The sequence below is a fragment of the Pestalotiopsis fici genome (genome assembly GCF_000516985.1).
Source record: "Pestalotiopsis fici W106-1 unplaced genomic scaffold PFICI_Scf_12, whole genome shotgun sequence".
Classification (NCBI taxonomy): domain Eukaryota; kingdom Fungi; phylum Ascomycota; class Sordariomycetes; order Amphisphaeriales; family Sporocadaceae; genus Pestalotiopsis; species Pestalotiopsis fici.
Window position 1 is genome coordinate 155,887 of NW_006917102.1, and position 18,649 is coordinate 174,535.

Here is an 18,649-nt window from a genome sequence, read left to right on the forward strand (position 1 = left end):
AATTGTTTGGAATAATAATCTAGAATACTTGAACCAATTAGATAGTATAAAGATTATGATGTATGTTCCAAATTTCCAAATTAATTGAGAAGAGATATCTAGTCTACCAAAAGCAAATCTATGTCTATTCAACCCAGTCAATGCGCCCCTTGAATGTCAACTTCTATACCTGCTTCTAATGATTGTACAATAACCGTATCAATAACTCAGTCGTTCATAATCTCCTCAATCGAATACATCGATTGCATAACGGACATTTCGTTGCTCGATCCACCAATTCTTGGCTGCTTCCTCGGTGATCGGAATCTTCTTTGAGGCCGCAATCTCCTGCTTGAAACGCAATGCCATATCATCCATAGCGCGACTGATCTCCTTGGATCCGCAGACAAAGACAAATGCGCCCTTTCTCCATAGATTCAGTAAAGACTGTCGATCTGCCCACACTCGGTCTTGTACATATTTGCAACCTGCCGAGAGTCGAGGTTCGCGACTAAACGCCCTCTTTACCCTGACAGCGCCCTGAGACTCCCAGTCTGCCAATTCTTGGGCATACAAATCGTCCTTTCCGGCAGACCGACAACCGTGGTATAATAAGGCTGGTGCTACTTTCTGTCCCGCTGCAATCATGGCAGCGCGTTCCTGTACGAACGCTCGAAAGGGAGCGATGCCAGTTCCTGCTGAGACCATGATGATTGGTGTATTCTCCGGGTCTTTTGGGAGATGAAAAGCCTCGTGTGACGGTCTCACGGCAGCACTAATGAGATCACCAGGTTGTAGGCTTGCAAGGTATGAAGTAGCGACGCCGATGAAATCTCCATGCCCTGATTTTGCTGGACTCCGGACTACCGAATACGTCAATGAGACGACAGATTGGTTGATCGCCGGCGCCGAGGATATTGAACTAATACGAAACTCGTGTTAGAAAGTATCAAGTACAAAATAAAGATGCTGACCTCAAGGCTTTGAGGGTTACTCACTATTGTCGCACACGTATCGAAGGCAGCACGCTCAAGAACTCGCCAAAGGAGATGTCGATGGAGGGATATTGCTCCAAAAGGTCCAGAACGGAGACTCGCTTGAGGGATATCTCGGGCTCGTACTGATCGGAAGAGAGTGTTTCTAGTTTTTCCCTATCGCTCTGAGCTGAAGCTGCAGTGGCCAAGTTCTTGACATCTTTTCGAGTGGCTGTGAGACCAAGTTCGACGTAACCACCAAGGATGCTCTGTATGGGAGTAGGCACACCCGTTGGGAGCTTTTTCCCGGCGCCTTCAATGACGATATTTGCATCTTGCTGTACATCTTAGTTAGCATATGAATATAGAATCCAAAGAGGCCTAGACAGAAATCTTACAGGTAGTTGGAATCTACGTATAGCTCTGAGAACGTTTTCGTGAGGATTGGTTGGCAAAACGGTCAGGTAGTCGCCTGACCTATAAGCTGTTCCAGCGGGTAATTCAACCTCGATATGTTTCTTCATAGATTCACCCTCGGCAGTGAGGGTGCGGTTTGCGAGGACACGGGCGTCTTTCATGTCGAGCTTCAGAATAGAATGGCGGGTCTTGTAGACTTGCGTTTGTAATAATGATGCTGTGGTTCTTCTCGCAGTCGGGCTTGAAGAACCACCGTTCCTCGCCTCCAAGACCGGCCATAATACCTAAATCTGCGTCAGTAAAAGCCCGCGAAGACATATTGTGCTATAGCACTCGCCACGATGGAATGAGTACATAGGCACATGTGTTGTTCACTTACCTGATCTTCCCAATTTTCAAAAGCCACAAAACAATCCTCACTTGCCGCGTTTGCGAGGCCCATGTCTACCAACCTCTCCGCACCGTTTGCGCTCATGGACTCGTTGACTAGCTTCGGTATTCGATGGAAAGTCTGAGGCCACTCACTGTTTCCACAGCCAAAGACAGCAAAGGGGACGCCCTTCAGCTCGTCTTTAGCCTTTTCAGATTCTAGCCATTGGACAAACTTCCCGGCATTATCAGGTGGTTGGCCCTCATAGCTTGCGGTGAAGATAACAGTGGGTTGATCTCGAGCAAGATTGCCCGTCCCGCTATCGAGGGAGTCAAGAAGTGTGACTCTGTATCCATGCGCAGGTGCGTCTGTTGCAAGGCGTTGGGCCATTGATTCGCATGTCCCGCTGTTCGAGCCATAAAGAATGGTCATGGGCTGTAGATCAGCATTGTTGCCAACTGCTATACCGTTCCCGCGATGTCTTTGAATGATCTGATCAGCTTCCTCCAGCTCTTCCTTGGTTCCTTGCAAATGGCGACATAGACTAGTCGACGTGATGCCCTTGCGAAGGGACGCTTTGACGTAAAAGTCTTGGGGCTTGATTGTCAATGTCTGCTTGTTCTCTAATTGGTAATTGGGATCGTCCGATTCAAAATCAAAGTTTTGAAATAGAAGTGCCATGGCAAGAACTGCTTCCTGCCAAGCAAAAGGTCGACCAATGCACTGAAATCAGAGGCCTCAGGTCAGTCAATGGTCACTAGCCAACAATTATCGTGAATACTCACAGCTCGTACGCCATGGCCAAATGGCTTCCAAGCATTCTTGGGTAGCTTGTTGAAGTTCTCTGACAACATTCGCTCTGGACGAAACTCCTTGGGGTCGTCATAGACATTAGGGTCGACGTGAAGCTTGGACAAAAGTACCAGGCATACATCATCTTTGCCGATGGCGTATTTTCCCCTTAGCATTTCGTCTCCTCCATGAGTCTGGCGGGTGAGGACTGGAATTGGTGAATCGAGGCGTAAGGTTTCCCGGAGGACCTATAGCTTTCTGTCAGCTTACATAGACAATATCTCGGTCGAAAAGGATTTGCTTACGGCTTCAATATAGGGCAGCTTTGTCATGTGATCTACAGTGATTGGGCCAGTTCCAATGACTCGATCGACCTCCTCACGCACTTTTCTGTACTCTTCAGGTTTCTGCAAAAGCTCGTACTACGCAAATGAGAATTAGTGGCTTGTTTTAAGGTCAGTAGTGAGATATTTACCATTGCATATGAAAGTGTACCGGATGTCGTCTCGTGCCCAGCGATCAAGAAGGTGATCAGATTGTCAATGATTGACTCATCCGTCATCTTCTTTCCGGTCATGGAGTCACGCCCTCGCAGCATTGCGGTCAAGAGATCCTTGCGCTCATTTTCGCTGTCGGCCACTCTTTCCCTGAGCACTGCCTCGGCCGTCTCACGCAGAATGGAAATGTCTGCAGCGTACTTGTCATTGGCCGTACGAAAGAAGAAATCGGGCAAGGGAGGTCGTTGGCCCCGTCGCCCACACTCGGAGAGAAAGTCGCCCATGGCCTTTACAAAGGAATGCTCGTTCTCGCTGTAAAAGTTGTTGAATCGAAATCCCATGGAGCAGAGTCCCAAAGTGTCCATAGCCAACCGAGTGAAGTCATCAGAGACCAGAATTCTTTGATGCGGTCCTTGACGGGCCCATTTCAGCACCAATTGTGAAGCGATGTCGTGCATTTCGTCAAACATGTCACGGATTCCCTTGGGCCCGAATGCAGGCATTAGAACCCGATGGGCAATGGCCCAGTTTGGTTCCTCGAGATGAGCTGTGAACAGTCCATCGTGAACACCGTTCCGAACCTCGGCCAGGGCATTTTTAGGAGCCTTTCTAAATCTGTTATCGTCGAGTAGATCATCTGCCAAGTCGAAACTTGACACAATAATCGTGTCGGGTTGTCCAGGAAAGCGGAGACGGAATATTTCGCCATACTGATCGGATAGTTGTGTGAAGGACTTCAAGGTTGAGTTGGGATCGACATCTTGAATGTTTCCAAGTAATGGATAGCCTCTTGGACCAGGAATAGGTTTTGGAATCTGGTTATTGTTCATGGCTTACTGGTGAGAATGTGGGTGATGAAAGTATAATTAGTGTAAATTCTAGAACAGAAGAGATATAAATTTGCTTGATCGGTGGTCGTGATTCAATACAAAGTGATTCATTCGAAAACAAAGAAGACTTCCATTTATATATTTCCCAGGCGCATTTGAGCATTACGCACATATACAATGTTCAATGCGGATTCGAACCTATACAGAATACTTTGGTAATAGATCGGACTCGGACTGCTTTCCCTAGCGTAAATCGGGGTCGGGGTCGGACAGGTGGGTATAGATGATACGGCCTAGGCATCTAGCTCGCACTCTGTTTCTTGGTCCAGAACTTGCTCCCAACAAGGATGAATGAATATATTGTTCTCCATTAGCCGTGCTCAAGTCTGCGGGACCATGTTCTAGCCCGATCCCATAAGGCATCTCACATTGTTGTAATAACGCGGAGCCGGACCCTCTGTACCTATCCGAACTCACAATCCACATTCTGAGTTTATATCTCGGGGGAAACTGGGTACCGAAGAGTTGAGTGTTGAGAAAAGTGAAAAGTGCCACAGTACTACCAATTCTGTGAATAGACTTTCCTGGATAACTATTTTGTCTATTCTGAGTCCGGATGTCAACGATGTCCTGTTCAGCTCTGCCAACCCTCAGCCAGCGGGCAAAATGTATGGTCACACACAGCAAGGTATGCCAAGAAGGAGAACATATAATAGCACATCGATATTAACAATTGTACTTGGGTTTTGAAAGATGGATTCGTATGCCTGCGCATGCTCTCGGGGTTTTCCTACATGCCGAACGTCAAACCTTATATAGCTGGGCCACTGTAGACCCTGTTAAGAGTTGACGCAAACCCGACCATGACACAAATCCCGAACCCGATTCCGTGCAGTCAACTTGCAATTCATTCTAGTACTTAGAACCTCGAGATAGACAAACATTGACGGCTCAATGTTCGTCGAGCTGGAGAATGCACTAATTTTGCACGATTGCTGCTTGCCTCTTTAATGCCAATCAGTCATTACGTTGTTATTCGTCTTGGTATCTCGACCATAATGAAGAAATCATTGTGCGCAATGATTCTTCCCCTTCGATTCTAATGAGACACAGTATGCCACGAGCTTAGCAACTCTACCGTGGCCTTGAGGTTCTTCTTGCTTTTTATATTGCACAGCATATTGCTCACGTAATTCGAGTTGTACAACAGTTTATCGCTCGAGAGCATATAGAGCCAGAGATAGAGACAAAAGTGCTTCGGGTCGAAACAGCTGTGTTTCTACGTTTACTTGAAGAAAATTACGAGCAACAAAGGTACCAGATTGGCGATGGACTTGGCAAACAAATAAAATAGCCTTAGGCGGTCGATAATGTACACATCTTTTTGGGGCAGTGTGCTTTTGACAAATGTGCCCCCTTTGCGTCCCTTCTATGCGCTGGTAAATCCAAACCCCGTATCTTCTGGACCTGATTATTCCGAGCATACGATTACCTATTGTTCGACCTGCTCGTATCTATCATCATCCGACTTGTCGCTTCTTGAAATTTTGAGAACCTCTCCATATCCAAGATTTATTGGCCCTTAACGGCGTCCTTGACAGCCTCGACCTTCTCCTTGGCCTCCTCCTTCAGCTCGGCGGCGGCGGGCAGAGGGGCATCCTTCTGCGACTGGTGGTACATGAAGATACGGGAGCACTGGACAATGCCGACCATTCCCAGGAAGAAGTTGACGGCGGCAAGCCTTGACAGTTTCTCGTCAGTTTATGTTTCTCGCAAAGGGGGCCATAACGCCCTCTGTCCTCCGAAATTCGACTTACAGGTAGTTCTTGGGGGTAATAACGAAGCACCATCTCGTCCAGATCAGACCAGTAGCAGTGAGGGCACCGTTCTGGGTGAGAGACAGCTTCTCGGCGGGACGGGCAAAGTCAGAGACACCGGCGAGGACGAGCGCCCACTTCATGACGGGTGCCCAGAAGTGGACGGTCTTGAAGCCAATGGGGCTGTTCCACATGCGCGAGAACCACGACTGCTGGGACTCGGCAGTGGTGCTCTGCCATCTGCGACCGGCGTTTGCGCGCTGAGACTGGAAGGCAGCGCGGTGTGCGCCAAAGGCGGACTGGCGAAAAGCCGGCCGGGCAGCGCGGAACAGGCTCGTGGTAGCAGGCATTATCGTTTTCTTCTGTCTTGGGATCGGATGCGCTTCGTCAGAGGAAGAAGAGGGGAGAGTTCCTGGCAATGGGGGATGGCCGGCGACGGAGGAGCGATTACTGCAACTGAGAGCTGAGTTCAAGAATAGATAGCGCAGCTCCGATATGGCTGAATTTCAATTGGGTTGGAGGGCGGCCGGACATAATCGGCGACTAGAAATTTGGCTGAGGGACCCGGCCCCCACTATCAATTTGCATAAAAAGCGCAGTGACGACGTTTATGTAAGATCGGAAAAACCTTGTGCACAATTCCTCTGATTAATGCAATCCCATGACAACGACCGTCCAATCGACTTCCTGCAATTAGCGAAGCTATCCGCAAGCTCAAGTTCACGATCCCGTCTCTCTTTTGCCCGCGACCGACCGACCAGAAGACCGTCCGGCCCCATTGACGTATCAATTCGCCAAAATGTCTGCCAAATACGCTTTCACACAGTCCCTGAAGGAGGTGCGCTTCCTCTTCTGCCAGACTGGCGAGGGCAGCGCTGCCACAAGGTGAGTGGGCCGTCTTGGATTTGGGAGTGTCTCGATCATCGGCCAGGGACCTTTAAGCACCTTTCATATGCCAATTGGCTACGCATTTACTGATTCCTGTATCTCTAGGTCCTTCCTTACCCGTGCCTACCCTACCATGAAGAAGAACAACCCAACCACACCCATCCTGCTGCGCGAAGCGGCCGGCACGCTACCCAAGGTGTACGCGAGATATGGTGCGTACAAACAGCTTATACTTTCTCAGCGGCGAGCGCATTACTTGGAGGACCATATATAGCTGACAACCAACGACACAGGACTTGGAAAGGAGAAGAGCCAGTCATTAGAAGGCCTGACGGACAAGCAGATCGAGGAGGCAGTAACAACCCTGGTCAAGAACGATACCACGGCATGAGGACATGAGGATTGGGCAGGAGAAGAGACTTGAAGCCAAAAAGAAATCAAGAATAGAGCCGAGATCAGGCATGTACAACATGGTCGGACGGCCCGAGGGCGGCGAAATGATACGACTACGAGACATTCTGTGAATACAATTGCTTGCATTATACGCAATGGCTATGGCCTCTTGCTGGATCGAATTGTTTACAATTATTCACGGATCAAAGTTTCAAGGTAATCTTTCCTTTGGCGATTTCCCTTTACTTTGCACTTTTCCTTCCATCCGAAATGGGACTTTTTGTCTTGGGAATCAAAAATTATTATTATCTAGACAAATCTCAAGCAAAACTTTTCTCGCCCTTCTCTCTCTCTCTCTCTCGAGTGTGTGTGTGTGTGAGAGAGAGAGAGAAGGAAAAAGCGAGAGAAAAACGGGTTAAATAAAGAAACTACAGCCGATCATCGGCAGCGGGCGGCTCCCGAACGGCCTTGGGGATATTGGGCCCCCAAGCCGGAACGGCAGGCACCGGGGCGTCAACCCGGGCCGGGCTGGGCCCGAAGACCTCCTCAAGGCTGAGGGTGGGCATGGTGCCCTCCCTTGGCCTGGCCTTCCCAGGAACCGGACCAGGCGCAGGCGAGCCTGCACGGCGTTCTCCTTGCTATGGAACGGCTCCGTGCAGGTCGCCACCCTTTCCGGCGCGACGACGGTGCCCAGCCGTCGTCGCGTGGGCATCTTCCGTATCGGCGGAATAGCCGGCGTCTGAGTCGCTGGATGAGTCTGTCGACATCCAGGGCATTTGCAGTATATTCGGCCGTGCTTGGTCAGGGCGACGAATTACTGTCGCCGTGCCCTCGGCGACAGCCTCGGCCTCTTGAGGCGTCGGCGACTGTGCAGTGTCCAGCACTTTGGATGCTCTGCGATTCGGAAAGGTGAACGGCGGGAGAGGCTCTGGTTTGGCTACTTGAGCTCGATGTGCGAAAGGGCGAAGATACTGACGTGGCAGCCTCTCAATTCTGGCCAGAAGGGACGGGGATATCTCATTGTTCTCGGACACGGCGTAGTTGTCCTTGGCGCCAAGAACTTGACGTGGTCGACGAGATATGGAGTAGTGTGAGGGCCCTGCAACAGACGGCTGGCGGAAAGTCCATGGAGATGGGTGACTAGAAGATGGGAGATCGCCGACATGCTGTCGCATGCGACGTGGAACAAGCTCGATGCTCGGGTGTCTAGAGACGAATTCTCTTGCTCTGGGATTGAAGTAGGCCAAGTTTGCCGGTGGGATCAGAGTTGATGACGGCAGAGTCGCGTTGCGAGGTGAGTTGTATGCAGTTTCCCTCAGCATGGCGGCATGACTTCTATGAACCATCTGCCGATTATTGCCACTTACTAGTCTTGCTCGTTGCAAGTCACAAGGCTTGGCGAGTCCTGGCCGTGGAATGAAGAAGTGAGAGCCAACAGCATACTGCACATGAAGGGGTTCATCACAGATTTCCCTCACAATCTTTCCATTCATGGACATGGCTGCCAACATTGAATGAACACTGCGGAAACTGAGTAGAAGTACATTAGTAAATTGAATGTACCATTGCGCTTATGCAAGGTCTTGGGCAGGGTATAGATGAACGTACCGAATGTGTACTGCTTTGCCATAGCACTTTGGCCTAGTGGAAAGCACGGTTCCAAACTTGGTGAATAGCATGTGAAGCTTCTCACGGTTTTCGGGTGCTCCGAGATTTCTGTGACCACAAGGCCCAACAAATACCGTGCAGTTCTTTTCATGGCAGTCATCACAGCTGCAGGGCTGATATTGAAAGTGCCAGACTCCCCCTCTGACTTGTCGAATATCTTCATTGACGCACTTTGTTGTGGTAGAGCTTGGAGTGGTTCGACGGATGTGGCGACCGTATTGATTCGAATCAGTTCGCACTCTGGCAGCGTGTGGATCGTTTGTCAAGAGATGGGTGTCCTTTAGGCTCGGTCCTGTGTGAATGGCCAGAGGTCGAGGCATGGATCCTGCCGTAGTCGAACGGAGTGTGGACACTTTTGAGGCACTATGAGCATTCGAAACTCTTTGTTGCCACTCTTGAGCCATCGAAGGGGACATCTGTGCAAAGAATCGTTAGCGTATGAGTTTTATGAATGAGAGTCAAAGGTCAGTGTCGGACCAAGCTGGGTAGTTACCTTGTTTGTTGTGACATTGGTGAGTTCCTTCTTCATTTCTGCAATCAGATTGAAACGTTCCTGCTGAGAGGCAACGCTGGGGAGTGTCTTAGGGGTGAGGTCAATGGAATTGGGCTGCTTGGGTGAATCAGGCTGACCAGGAACAGGTCCGTCAAGCTCGCCTGCGGCAGTCTTTCTTGGACTGTAGAATAGACTGTGGTTAATTGATCCAATCGACAGAGGCATGTCGTAGTAGACTTCACCAAGAGGTGTTGGTCGGAAGGGATGAAGTTTTCGGGTAGTAGTCGCTGCTTTCCTCGAATCAGGGGCCCCAGTGTAAATCTTGACATCGTCGGGATCATTGCAAGTTGGAGCTTGCAAAGCCTGGCATTCCTTCTGGGGTTGGTCCCTCTCAGTGGCTGCCAGAACTTGTTGCTCAAAGTTGTCCTGAAACAATGGTTGTCCATAGTTGGAGATGCCTTGGCTGGTCGTCTTGACTTGGGCGTGGGTGGCTATGCCTCTGAACGCCTGCCGCTCGATATTGTAGATCTCGTCGCGAAGTGTCGGGGTAACTCTCACTGTTATGAGTTAGTTCATCAATCTCAGTGGCGCAATCATAAAAAGCACTTACGGGTTTGAATCGCCAGTGTCTCCGTCTGACGGGGGAGCCAAGCTCCAGATCTCAGCTTGCTGTGAGCTCGCATGAGAACTGTACTTAGGAGCGGCAAATACCAAAAATCGATTCCATCCAGATCTTCGCATTGGCTCTGCTTGAGGAGAAAGAACGGATCAGACTCACGTTCCTTGTTCCAGTAGAAGATGCGCTGTCGGAAAGAGAAGTCGGTTTTGATCATCTTTTCACACCACAGTTCCAGGACAGTAGTTGTCTTGGCAATCAATCCAGGCATGATCTGCTGAGTCTTCCAGTAAACAGCATTCAAGACGTTCCAGGCGTTCTGGACACCCATGTGCCACAAGTCGACGGGGTCAAAAAAGACCCAAAGTAGACTGTAGTTCTGCGGCTCTTCCATTCGCTTGCATGCCTCCCAACACTTCTCCATAATGTGAGTGACAGCTTGCTGAATCTGTGCAGCCGACCAGGGGAAGATGATGCGCTGCTTGGAGAAGTCAATGTTGAAGCGTCGAGACTTGAGGCCGTTCTCGGTAGAGAAATAAGCAGGCTCTTGGGGGCGAGCAGTGGTGAAGAACTCCAAGGGAGGCTCACCGTCGAGGTACGACGTAAAGCCCCAAGTCGGAGGAGTGATAGGCATCTCAATGCCTCGATGGTTGGTGTCAATGTCGGGAGACATTGTGGAACGATGACGAGATGGATGGAATGGGATGGGATGGGATGGAATAACGAACCCTCGTCCATAACACTGAAGAGTGCCACGGACAGAAGGGAGAGTGTTGCTAGATGTGCAATGCCAATGCGTCGGCGACGATAATGAATTTATCAAAAAAGACAAGAGAGGACGTGTGCTTGAAAATGTGTGGCGATTACCACAGGAAGTAGTGGTGCACAGAAGAGAGGTGGGATTGAATCTCACAGTCGACAAGACTTTGTGCGAGAAAGTTTGCACGAAACAAATCGGCAGGGTTGAATGAAAAAGATCAAGAACGTGAAGATGTGAGGATGCGCGTTTACGGTCGTGGATGTTTAATGTCTTCCACGCGTTATTGAAATCTGTAGTTGCCAAACCGCCGAGTCTTGTTCTCTGCCTTGATGGAAGAGTTTCCTAGAGAGTAAACAGCCCTGCTGTAAGGAAACCTGGCTGAGAGACGAATATTGAATGGTGGGAGATTGTGCGTCAGACTACCGACTGTACCTTTGTCTTGAATGATTATTCAAGAATAGACAAAAGTGTGTGGCTTGTCGAAAGTGAGAGGACAAACGCGTTGCCAAGATTGTTTGAAGATGGAATTGAGGAGGGATCATTCATAGACGTCTGGGCCCCGGAATGAATTGTCGGATTGATTTGTTGTCAGATCTTTGAAAAGTGACACCTTGGAAGAAGAATGGCTCAGGCAGAAGAACGAGCTGGTGAGTTACTAAACGTGAAGTATCTGCCGCTCAAGTGGACCAGCTTCTGTGATTGAGGTCAGGTTGTGACAAGGAAAAGTGATGGGGAAGGAAGCCTTCAAGGTTCTTGGACTGGCGATAGGTTTTCAGATAGACCATTATCTGTTGTGAGGACTGAGGAAAATTGCAAACGGCAGATTCAGGTCGTGTTTCGTTGCTGGGGCCACCAACAAGACTGTTTATGAAAAATTAGGAAGACCGTGGAAAATATCAGGCAGCCATGAGACTGGACTGGCATTGAAAGATTTTGTATAGATGAATAGACAATTTCTCTGGTGCAACAACCAACCCTTCTGGTTTTCTCTCCATTCTATACCATCTGCTCTTGTTTACCACTATTGATAACTAACAAGATGGCCGCCGAACCGCAAAGCACACATCAGACTATGGCATGCTAGTCAACAACGAAACGTTTCATTTGTTTCTGAGAGAGAATTCAGATATTTTCTAGCTTGACCTCAGAGAGCAGGACAAATGGTGTCTGGTCAGTGGTATGTTAAAATAAGTAACATTAAATTCGAAATCAAGTGGTATGAGAAATGAGACCTCGTATCAGATTGGACTGGCCAGAGTGAAGGAAAAGGAGAAGAATTCAGTCCACACTGTCTGACCAAGCTTGAGCAATTTATAGACCGGAGTCAAGTCATCATATGACTCTTTGAGAGGATAGTCATGCCAGTATTAGTTGACTCAAAGTGTTACATCATGAGTGTTGATTATATGACTTTGGGAGAAGGGCTGTCAGCGTTTGCTCCATCGGAAATTCTCCTTGTAACTGTGAGAGTCGTCTTTCTTCTTTGTGGCCAGGTAGAGAGCACATAGCTGTGGTTAATTGTGTTGCCACCAACCAGCTACGAAAGGCATATCACCACTTCAATTTGGTATTATGGCTCAGTGGTTTGATGCGCACCACTGTTGAGGAAACTGGGTAGGAAAAAGCAGGGACACTGCCGTCCGTGGGTTCCGGGCAACTGGTTCTGCAATTGATATTCCGAGTACTTCATTCAAGATGATCTGCTTCTTTTTGTCTTTTTCTTCTTCTTTTCATATTCCCTGTCTCCTACTTCTTTCCCTTTCTCAGCCTGTTTTGTTTTGTATCATGATGCTTCAATTTGAGTTTTGATCTCTACATTCCCTTTTTCGCCCACACATGTCTATGTTTCTCCCTTCCAAGTAGGTCACGAGTTATTAGGACAAGGACAGTAAAGAGTAACTCTTCTACTGAGTGTTGGCACAAGATCGATACCTCTGAGCTTCCAAACGTGCCAGCAGCGAATAATCACCGACTACAACTTACCGTGGCCGTTCGAATAGATATTCAAGCAATCATATTGCGCCTACTTACAGGAATCTTGTCAACGTGGACGAGACTGACAAGATTAGACTTTAGAATAAACGGCAATTGCACAAAATATTTAGCTCATCCCTTGCAAGCATAATACAACGGTTAATATCATTCAACATGTCATTCATGGGTATGTTTAGTCTAGACTTGATGACGGAAAAGAGCAGGGATAACTATGTGCACATGGCAAATATCAAAGGTTCGTCATGAATTTTATACAAGTCAGGATGTTTGAAGTCTGAGCCCTGGGAGTTTACTGCTTATTGAGCTGGTTGACCATCTTCAATATCTCGGATTCGCTCTCGCTGGCAACTGCCCTGCCGTTATTCCAGTCCACAATCTATTGAATCATCAGTGTTAGTGTCCTTGATCAAACAAAAACAAAACCATCATGGCAGCAAGGACATTAGCCTATGGGCAAGAGGTGGACGTACAACTGGTCTCTTGAAGTTCTCAGCACCCTCCTTGAACTTCTTCAAAGCATCCTTCTCATTGTTTGCGCCGGGTATAACCGAGCTGATCTTGCTGGCGCCAACGTATTCCAGAATGGACCTCAACTGGTCGCTTGTGGGGGCAGCCTCGGTGATATCAAGGTCAAATTCTGGTCGCTTCGGGTCGCTCTGAGCAGTGTGGTCGCTTGCCTGGTCCTCGGTGGCGGTCTCAGTGGCATTGGCAGAGACCTGCTTCAGCAGAGTAACCACCCTCGTCGAGGCCGGAGAGCTCGCCTTGTGGAAGACGGTGATGATGTCCTTTGGCTTGTGCTAGATGGGTTCAAATTAGCCAATGAATTTCAAGAAAGCTTGGGATAGCTGTATTAAAGAACACATACAAATCGGAACATTGTGACTGCAAATATCAGTTCTCAGGATCGGGATTGCTAATGTTGAGGATGGTGAATTGGTTGTGGTGAAATGGGATAGCTCGGACGTTTGAAGCTCAAGGTCTCTACTAGGTAATGTAGGTACCTATGATGTCGTTCGGCGACCTCTTTAGGTTTAGTGCAATCAAGCTCTATCTTTGATGCGCTGCGCGCGGCGCAACTCAACTTTGGGCTTCCCGTGGCCTGGAGCTGGGGGAATTGGGTCTGTGCACTGTCGGCTCGCGCACATGTGCTGGTTGTTGATCTCCAGTCACAATACGGACGAGGTACGTACTGTTTTTAGTGCACGCCTAACATTAAGCTGAGCACAAGGCACGCTGCACAAGCCAATTTATGCACTGAAGCTTGGGCTCCACTCGTTGCTATGGGCAGGGCTAAAGTTCAAGAAAGTTGCGGCCGTCTTTCAATGCTGATAACTTTTGATCTGCAAACTGTACTCCAGGGTGCGATCTAGTCAATAATTTCTTCAGACAGAATCATTCCCTTCTTTGTCCTGCACGCGAGACTCGACGAACCTCGAGGTTACTGGATACAACCAATCACTCACTCGCCTTGAAACAAAAGAACGATTCAACATTCCTCAGGTCCTCGACTCCCATTCCTTCCTTCTTGCTGCCTCGGGTTTGGCAGAATGCGGCCTCTCATCCTCCATAATGTGCCCGACGATGAGTTGTACACAGGCGAGGATGGAGTTCAAAGACCTTATGCCATGATTTTTCCAGAGTACGCAAACTTTTCATCCTTCTTTCCCCGCAACCATGGCTACCCGCAGGTGTCATTCGTTCAGTGACTTACGAGGCTTCATCAACAGGGGCGACCGCCAACGCGATGCGCCGCGGCGGAGGGTGGTGGCCGAGACTGGCTCCTTTGGCAAATCAACACGAAGATCGCGATCAAGAACTGGCAGTCTTCCCCCTAAGCGCGAAGATGCCACTATGCAATCTGCCGACAGGATTTTCTCAGAGTATCTGTCCAAGCAGGAGCAGACGTCGAACTCGAACGGCAGTCAACGCAAGCCAAGTTACTTATCCCAGACCACCTCTGCCGACGACAACAGTTCCGCTCAGGCACCAAGAATAGTGCGCGAGCCCACCGAAGTCATATTGCGCGGCTACAAGTCTTCGATACAGCAATACGCCGCCATCAACCACTACGAACAGCTGGCTGGTCGAATATGCGAGGACTACCCTCGTGAGCCGCCCATCGAGCAGCGGCGATACAAATCTGAGCTCCGAGACCCTGCATTCACAAGGCGACAGCCTTTGACACCGCAGGAAAAGATCAAGGTCAACCAGGTTGATGGCGGAGAGCACTGGATCAAGGTCACCTTCGAGTCGGCAGATGCTGCCAGCGCCGCCATTTACGCGTCGCCTCAGAAAATCTTGGGCCATCTAGTCTATGCGGAGCTTTACCGCGGACTCCCGCCCATGGAAGATGCAGCCGTGATGGATCTGGTAGGAGACGTTGGTATGCTACACGATGAGCAGCCAGTGTCGCGTGGGCATTCGCTGCGCGGCCGTCTACAAAAGGGAAAGCAGTCCTCTCTTTCCAAGAACTGGCAAAACGGGAGTGCCAATGGACGAAGCAGTGGTGCGGATGTCGGACCGAATGGATCACCATCCGAGTCCAGGACTTCTACTCAAACTATCGATTCTGCCACCATGTCCACGGCTACTGGAACGGCGTCTTCGGCCACCGTGACGGGCACCGCTCTGAATGGCAACGCTTCTTTCAGTGACCCGTCGCGATCCGACAACTTGCCCGAAGAGCCTCAGAATGGCGACTACTGCCGAAGAATCCCGACCGCGCGTCGCGCTAAGCTCTTGACCGCCGAGCAGGCTCTTCTGCCACAACAAGGCTTGATACAACGGATAGGTAGCCGCGTGCCACTCATCGGATGGTTCAGCGGCAGCATGATTGGCAATGAAGTCCCACGATTGGAGAATGGCGAGTTCGACCTAAACCGTGCTAGTCTCTACTGGCGCATCATGTACACCCTGGACTACTGGTTTGGATTATTTGGACATGAGATTGACCACCCAGACAAGGACGACTGAGTTGATGTACTACTACCTAATACCTATGCGTACGAGGCATGGCTGGAACAACGCAGCAAGAAATGATCTCACGTTTGGAACATGACGAAAGAAAATATGGGAGTTGGATGTGTACATTCCCCGGTCAGGCAATGATTGAAACCACTCAGTGGAGAGGAGTTTGAGGAGTAAAAAAAAAAAGCTGGGTACTACAAGTCTGATGATAGGGATCCAATATTGTGCATAATGGGCCGTTAAAAAAGAGGACTGCCCAACCAGTACAGCTGTTGTAACATTATCCATAGAAAGGATGGCAATGAACGTTGCAGATACTACATACACAGTAGATGGTTTCTTCTGTTGAAAGTTTTTTCAATGTTTCACAAATTACCACTGATGGTATCTCGACAGGCAAGGTGCTGAGAAGACGGCATCAACCCCATATATGAACCTGCAAAACGCTTTCATGGCGAATCTGGACCTATCGTTTTGTTCTGTCTGAGCTGTCAGCCAACACATTTTTTTTTTTTTTTTAGACACTACGCTAGGATGATCACGCTGATGGAGGGGGGACCCCTAGCTCAAAGGTCATTCATGCACCTAAGCTATCTTGCAGCCTGCCAGAATAATAAAATCATAAATCATGTTGGCCTGACAGTGTTTCTAGGCGGGGTGGGTGATGGCGCCCATGTGGGCCGACTCCAAGCTCCAGTCACAAGCCAGCCAGCCAAAGGACCCGGACCAGATGAGCAAGAAATCTTGCAAAAACAGACCGACTCTTCTTTGCCCATCTCTTCCATCTCTATCATTCATCGACCTGATTGTCTTGTCTCGTTTGCTTATACTTTGTTGTTTCAGTGAGCGCCATTTGTGTTTATTCATCCTATTTGTTGTGTTGCATCTGTCCAAAACTTCCATCCCAGGAAAAAAGTGAAAAAGGAAAAAAGATTCGACCGAGTGTGCATGCCTGCCGTGTGCTGAAGCTACACTAGAAGGTGGACAACACTAAAAACACCTACCAACCAGACGAACCTAACCTATCTGACCTAGCATATGCGGTAGATATTGAGCCAAAAGTAAACAAAGCCGGCCACTCACAAGAGACAAAAGATCCCCAAGGCCTGCGGTCTTTGATCTTTTCTTGTTGCATTACAATACGTGCTCACCTATCTCATTCTTGCTTCTTGCCCGACCGGCAACGTCGCTCAACATGACCTCGACTCCCGGAGGCTACCATCAAATTCGACCAACGTCACCAACTCCATCTCAGCTACCGCCGATCCCCGGGTCGCCCACCTTCACCTATGCCTCCACAAACCGCCTCTCGACTTATACACTTCCAGTGCCACCCCCACCTCGTCCGCCGCATGCGATTTTGACCAAGGCGGACCTCGAAGCCAGCCATGTCGCATATGGCGATCTTCTGGCTACTGCCAAAAGCTACAGGCAAGCACTTGCCTCGCTATCGGTGGCTGCTTCTGCCTTTGGCGCGTCTCTCGAGGCATGCGCCCGTCTCAAGGAGTCGCGGGCAGATGCCTTGGGGCCGGCCGGCAACTCCAGTCTTAGCAACAGCTACACGAATAAGGGTTCGTGCACGGCAGATCTGCTCATGAGCACCAGTGGCGTGCACCACCTCATCGCCAACCACCAACAGATTTTGAGCGAAACCGTGTACCGAAACTTTGAGGTGCCGCTTCTCCACGAGCTGGACAAGTGGCGCGGCGCCATTGAGGATGAGGACGAATCTTATAAGAGCGAGATTGCCGCCCGATCCAAAGAGATCAGAAAGCTCGAAAAGGAGGGACTTAAGCTGCATAAGCAGCGAAGGAGGGATGTTGGCAAATTCAGGGAGCACCTGGTTGAGCTGACAAATAGGCTGGACGGCTTGACCACTGTCCACGGCGAGCATGCACGAACGTTGCTTAGAGAAAGCCAGGAGACTAGCGTCAAGATTCTGGATGCGAGCTGCAGCTTGGTCAGGGCCGAAGTGGACATATTTGAGAGCCTCGCGAGAAAGGGCTGGAGCGGAGGCGGCCTCGACGAACTTTTGGAAAAGGGCAAGGATCTGTTTGCCAACGACGATGAGAGTCTGGGTGGTGGCGTGGACCCAGCAGTTGTGGCAGTCACGAATGGGGAGGGTGCCAGGCTGTTTAGTATATTGCCCCCCAAGAGCATTCTCGCCGACACGACTCCTGGTGATTCCAGCAGATATCGACCTCATCACCGTGCTGACAGCTTACGAGTGGATACGGACCGATATCAAAGTCTTGCCGGTGCCGTAGATCGCGATGGTGACAGGGGCGATACCGACAGCATATTTAGCGACTTTAACCAGAGTCGCGGTGTACGGTCTTTCAGCCCACAACCGATTCGCAGACACCCTACTGGCGTGATGCTGGATCCTGATTCGCTGCTTGTCGAGGGCGAAGAAAGCGAGGATGGAGGAGCCGGAGATGGCAGCATTCCAGAATTGTCACCAGATGAGCATGAGGAGAAGGACGATGGCCCCGAAGACACGACGGACGACTCACCATGGAAAGATGTCGTTGTTGGGCTAAGAAAGACAAGTGGTGGGACGGCCACGGAGTTCTCGACTGCCAAGGAAAGAGAAGAACGTTGGACAGTCAATGAAGAGGATCAGATCGAAAACGAAGTCGGAAACGAAGAATCATGACCTGCATAAACGCAACACACAAATCACGAGAATGGACGAGTTCAACGACAAGGGCTTAGTTGACCACATAACACGATAGACACAAGATTAGACGAGGACAGCAGATAGACTTTTGGCGCACACTTTTATACCCTACTGATTTCATTTTGTAGACTTGAATATTCGCTCATTTCCATTGTTCATATTGTTCAATGTGTCTCGACGTTGCATGGCTGTGTCTCTATCTAATCTCTGTGTGTATTTATGTAGGTGATACGGAAATCTCACATTGCAGCACAGCAGCATAGTTGGGTGATACAATTTTCAAAAGGTTTCAAGAATGGGTTTGCTTTGTTAAACACTAGGGGCAGGGCATTTGGCTGGTATTCGCAGTCCAAGACCGAGCCAAGACCAGCAGGCTGGTGACCAATGGCAAGTGGATCGCCTGACGTCAGCCTCTTCCGCGAGCAGCCGCAAGTCGTGTACGGACTAAACAAGTACATCATATCGAAGCTTCTCAGCATTCTCTGTGGACACACAGATATTCTTCTTTGA

General features: G+C 49.5%; 7 protein-coding genes across 7 annotated transcripts; 3 read left to right on the forward strand and 4 right to left on the reverse strand.

Annotated features, from left to right (window-relative positions):
- Positions 1-225: 225 nt before the first annotated feature.
- On the reverse strand, positions 226-3,859 carry PFICI_13799 (uncharacterized protein; the record flags this gene model as incomplete). The annotated part of the gene is made up of 7 exons (XM_007842380.1): positions 226-901; positions 978-1,291; positions 1,352-1,654; positions 1,750-2,463; positions 2,526-2,780; positions 2,838-2,954; positions 3,008-3,859. The coding sequence occupies 7 exons, from the start codon at positions 3,857-3,859 to the stop codon at positions 226-228; spliced, it is 3,231 nt and encodes a 1,076-aa protein (XP_007840571.1).
- A 1,572-nt stretch (positions 3,860-5,431) lies between these two features.
- On the reverse strand, positions 5,432-6,026 carry PFICI_13800 (uncharacterized protein; the record flags this gene model as incomplete). Its single annotated transcript, XM_007842381.1, has 2 exons — positions 5,432-5,600; positions 5,677-6,026. 2 exons carry the CDS (start codon positions 6,024-6,026, stop codon positions 5,432-5,434), a joined length of 519 nt encoding a protein of 172 aa, XP_007840572.1.
- Positions 6,027-6,475: 449 nt separating this feature from the next.
- Positions 6,476-6,955, forward strand: PFICI_13801 (NADH-ubiquinone oxidoreductase subunit A; the record flags this gene model as incomplete). The annotated part of the gene is made up of 3 exons (XM_007842382.1): positions 6,476-6,561; positions 6,670-6,776; positions 6,858-6,955. 3 exons carry the CDS (start codon positions 6,476-6,478, stop codon positions 6,953-6,955), a joined length of 291 nt encoding a protein of 96 aa, XP_007840573.1.
- Positions 6,956-7,595: 640 nt separating this feature from the next.
- Positions 7,596-10,407, reverse strand: PFICI_13802 (uncharacterized protein; the record flags this gene model as incomplete). The annotated part of the gene is made up of 4 exons (XM_007842383.1): positions 7,596-8,487; positions 8,566-9,041; positions 9,119-9,675; positions 9,729-10,407. The coding sequence occupies 4 exons, from the start codon at positions 10,405-10,407 to the stop codon at positions 7,596-7,598; spliced, it is 2,604 nt and encodes an 867-aa protein (XP_007840574.1).
- A 2,371-nt stretch (positions 10,408-12,778) lies between these two features.
- Positions 12,779-13,366, reverse strand: PFICI_13803 (uncharacterized protein; the record flags this gene model as incomplete). Its single annotated transcript, XM_007842384.1, has 3 exons — positions 12,779-12,865; positions 12,960-13,286; positions 13,355-13,366. The coding sequence occupies 3 exons, from the start codon at positions 13,364-13,366 to the stop codon at positions 12,779-12,781; spliced, it is 426 nt and encodes a 141-aa protein (XP_007840575.1).
- Positions 13,367-14,163: 797 nt separating this feature from the next.
- Positions 14,164-15,462, forward strand: PFICI_13804 (uncharacterized protein; the record flags this gene model as incomplete). Its single annotated transcript, XM_007842385.1, has 1 exon — positions 14,164-15,462. The coding sequence occupies one exon, from the start codon at positions 14,164-14,166 to the stop codon at positions 15,460-15,462; it is 1,299 nt and encodes a 432-aa protein (XP_007840576.1).
- Positions 15,463-16,651: 1,189 nt separating this feature from the next.
- Positions 16,652-18,115, forward strand: PFICI_13805 (uncharacterized protein; the record flags this gene model as incomplete). The annotated part of the gene is made up of 1 exon (XM_007842386.1): positions 16,652-18,115. The coding sequence occupies one exon, from the start codon at positions 16,652-16,654 to the stop codon at positions 18,113-18,115; it is 1,464 nt and encodes a 487-aa protein (XP_007840577.1).
- Positions 18,116-18,649: the final 534 nt, after the last annotated feature.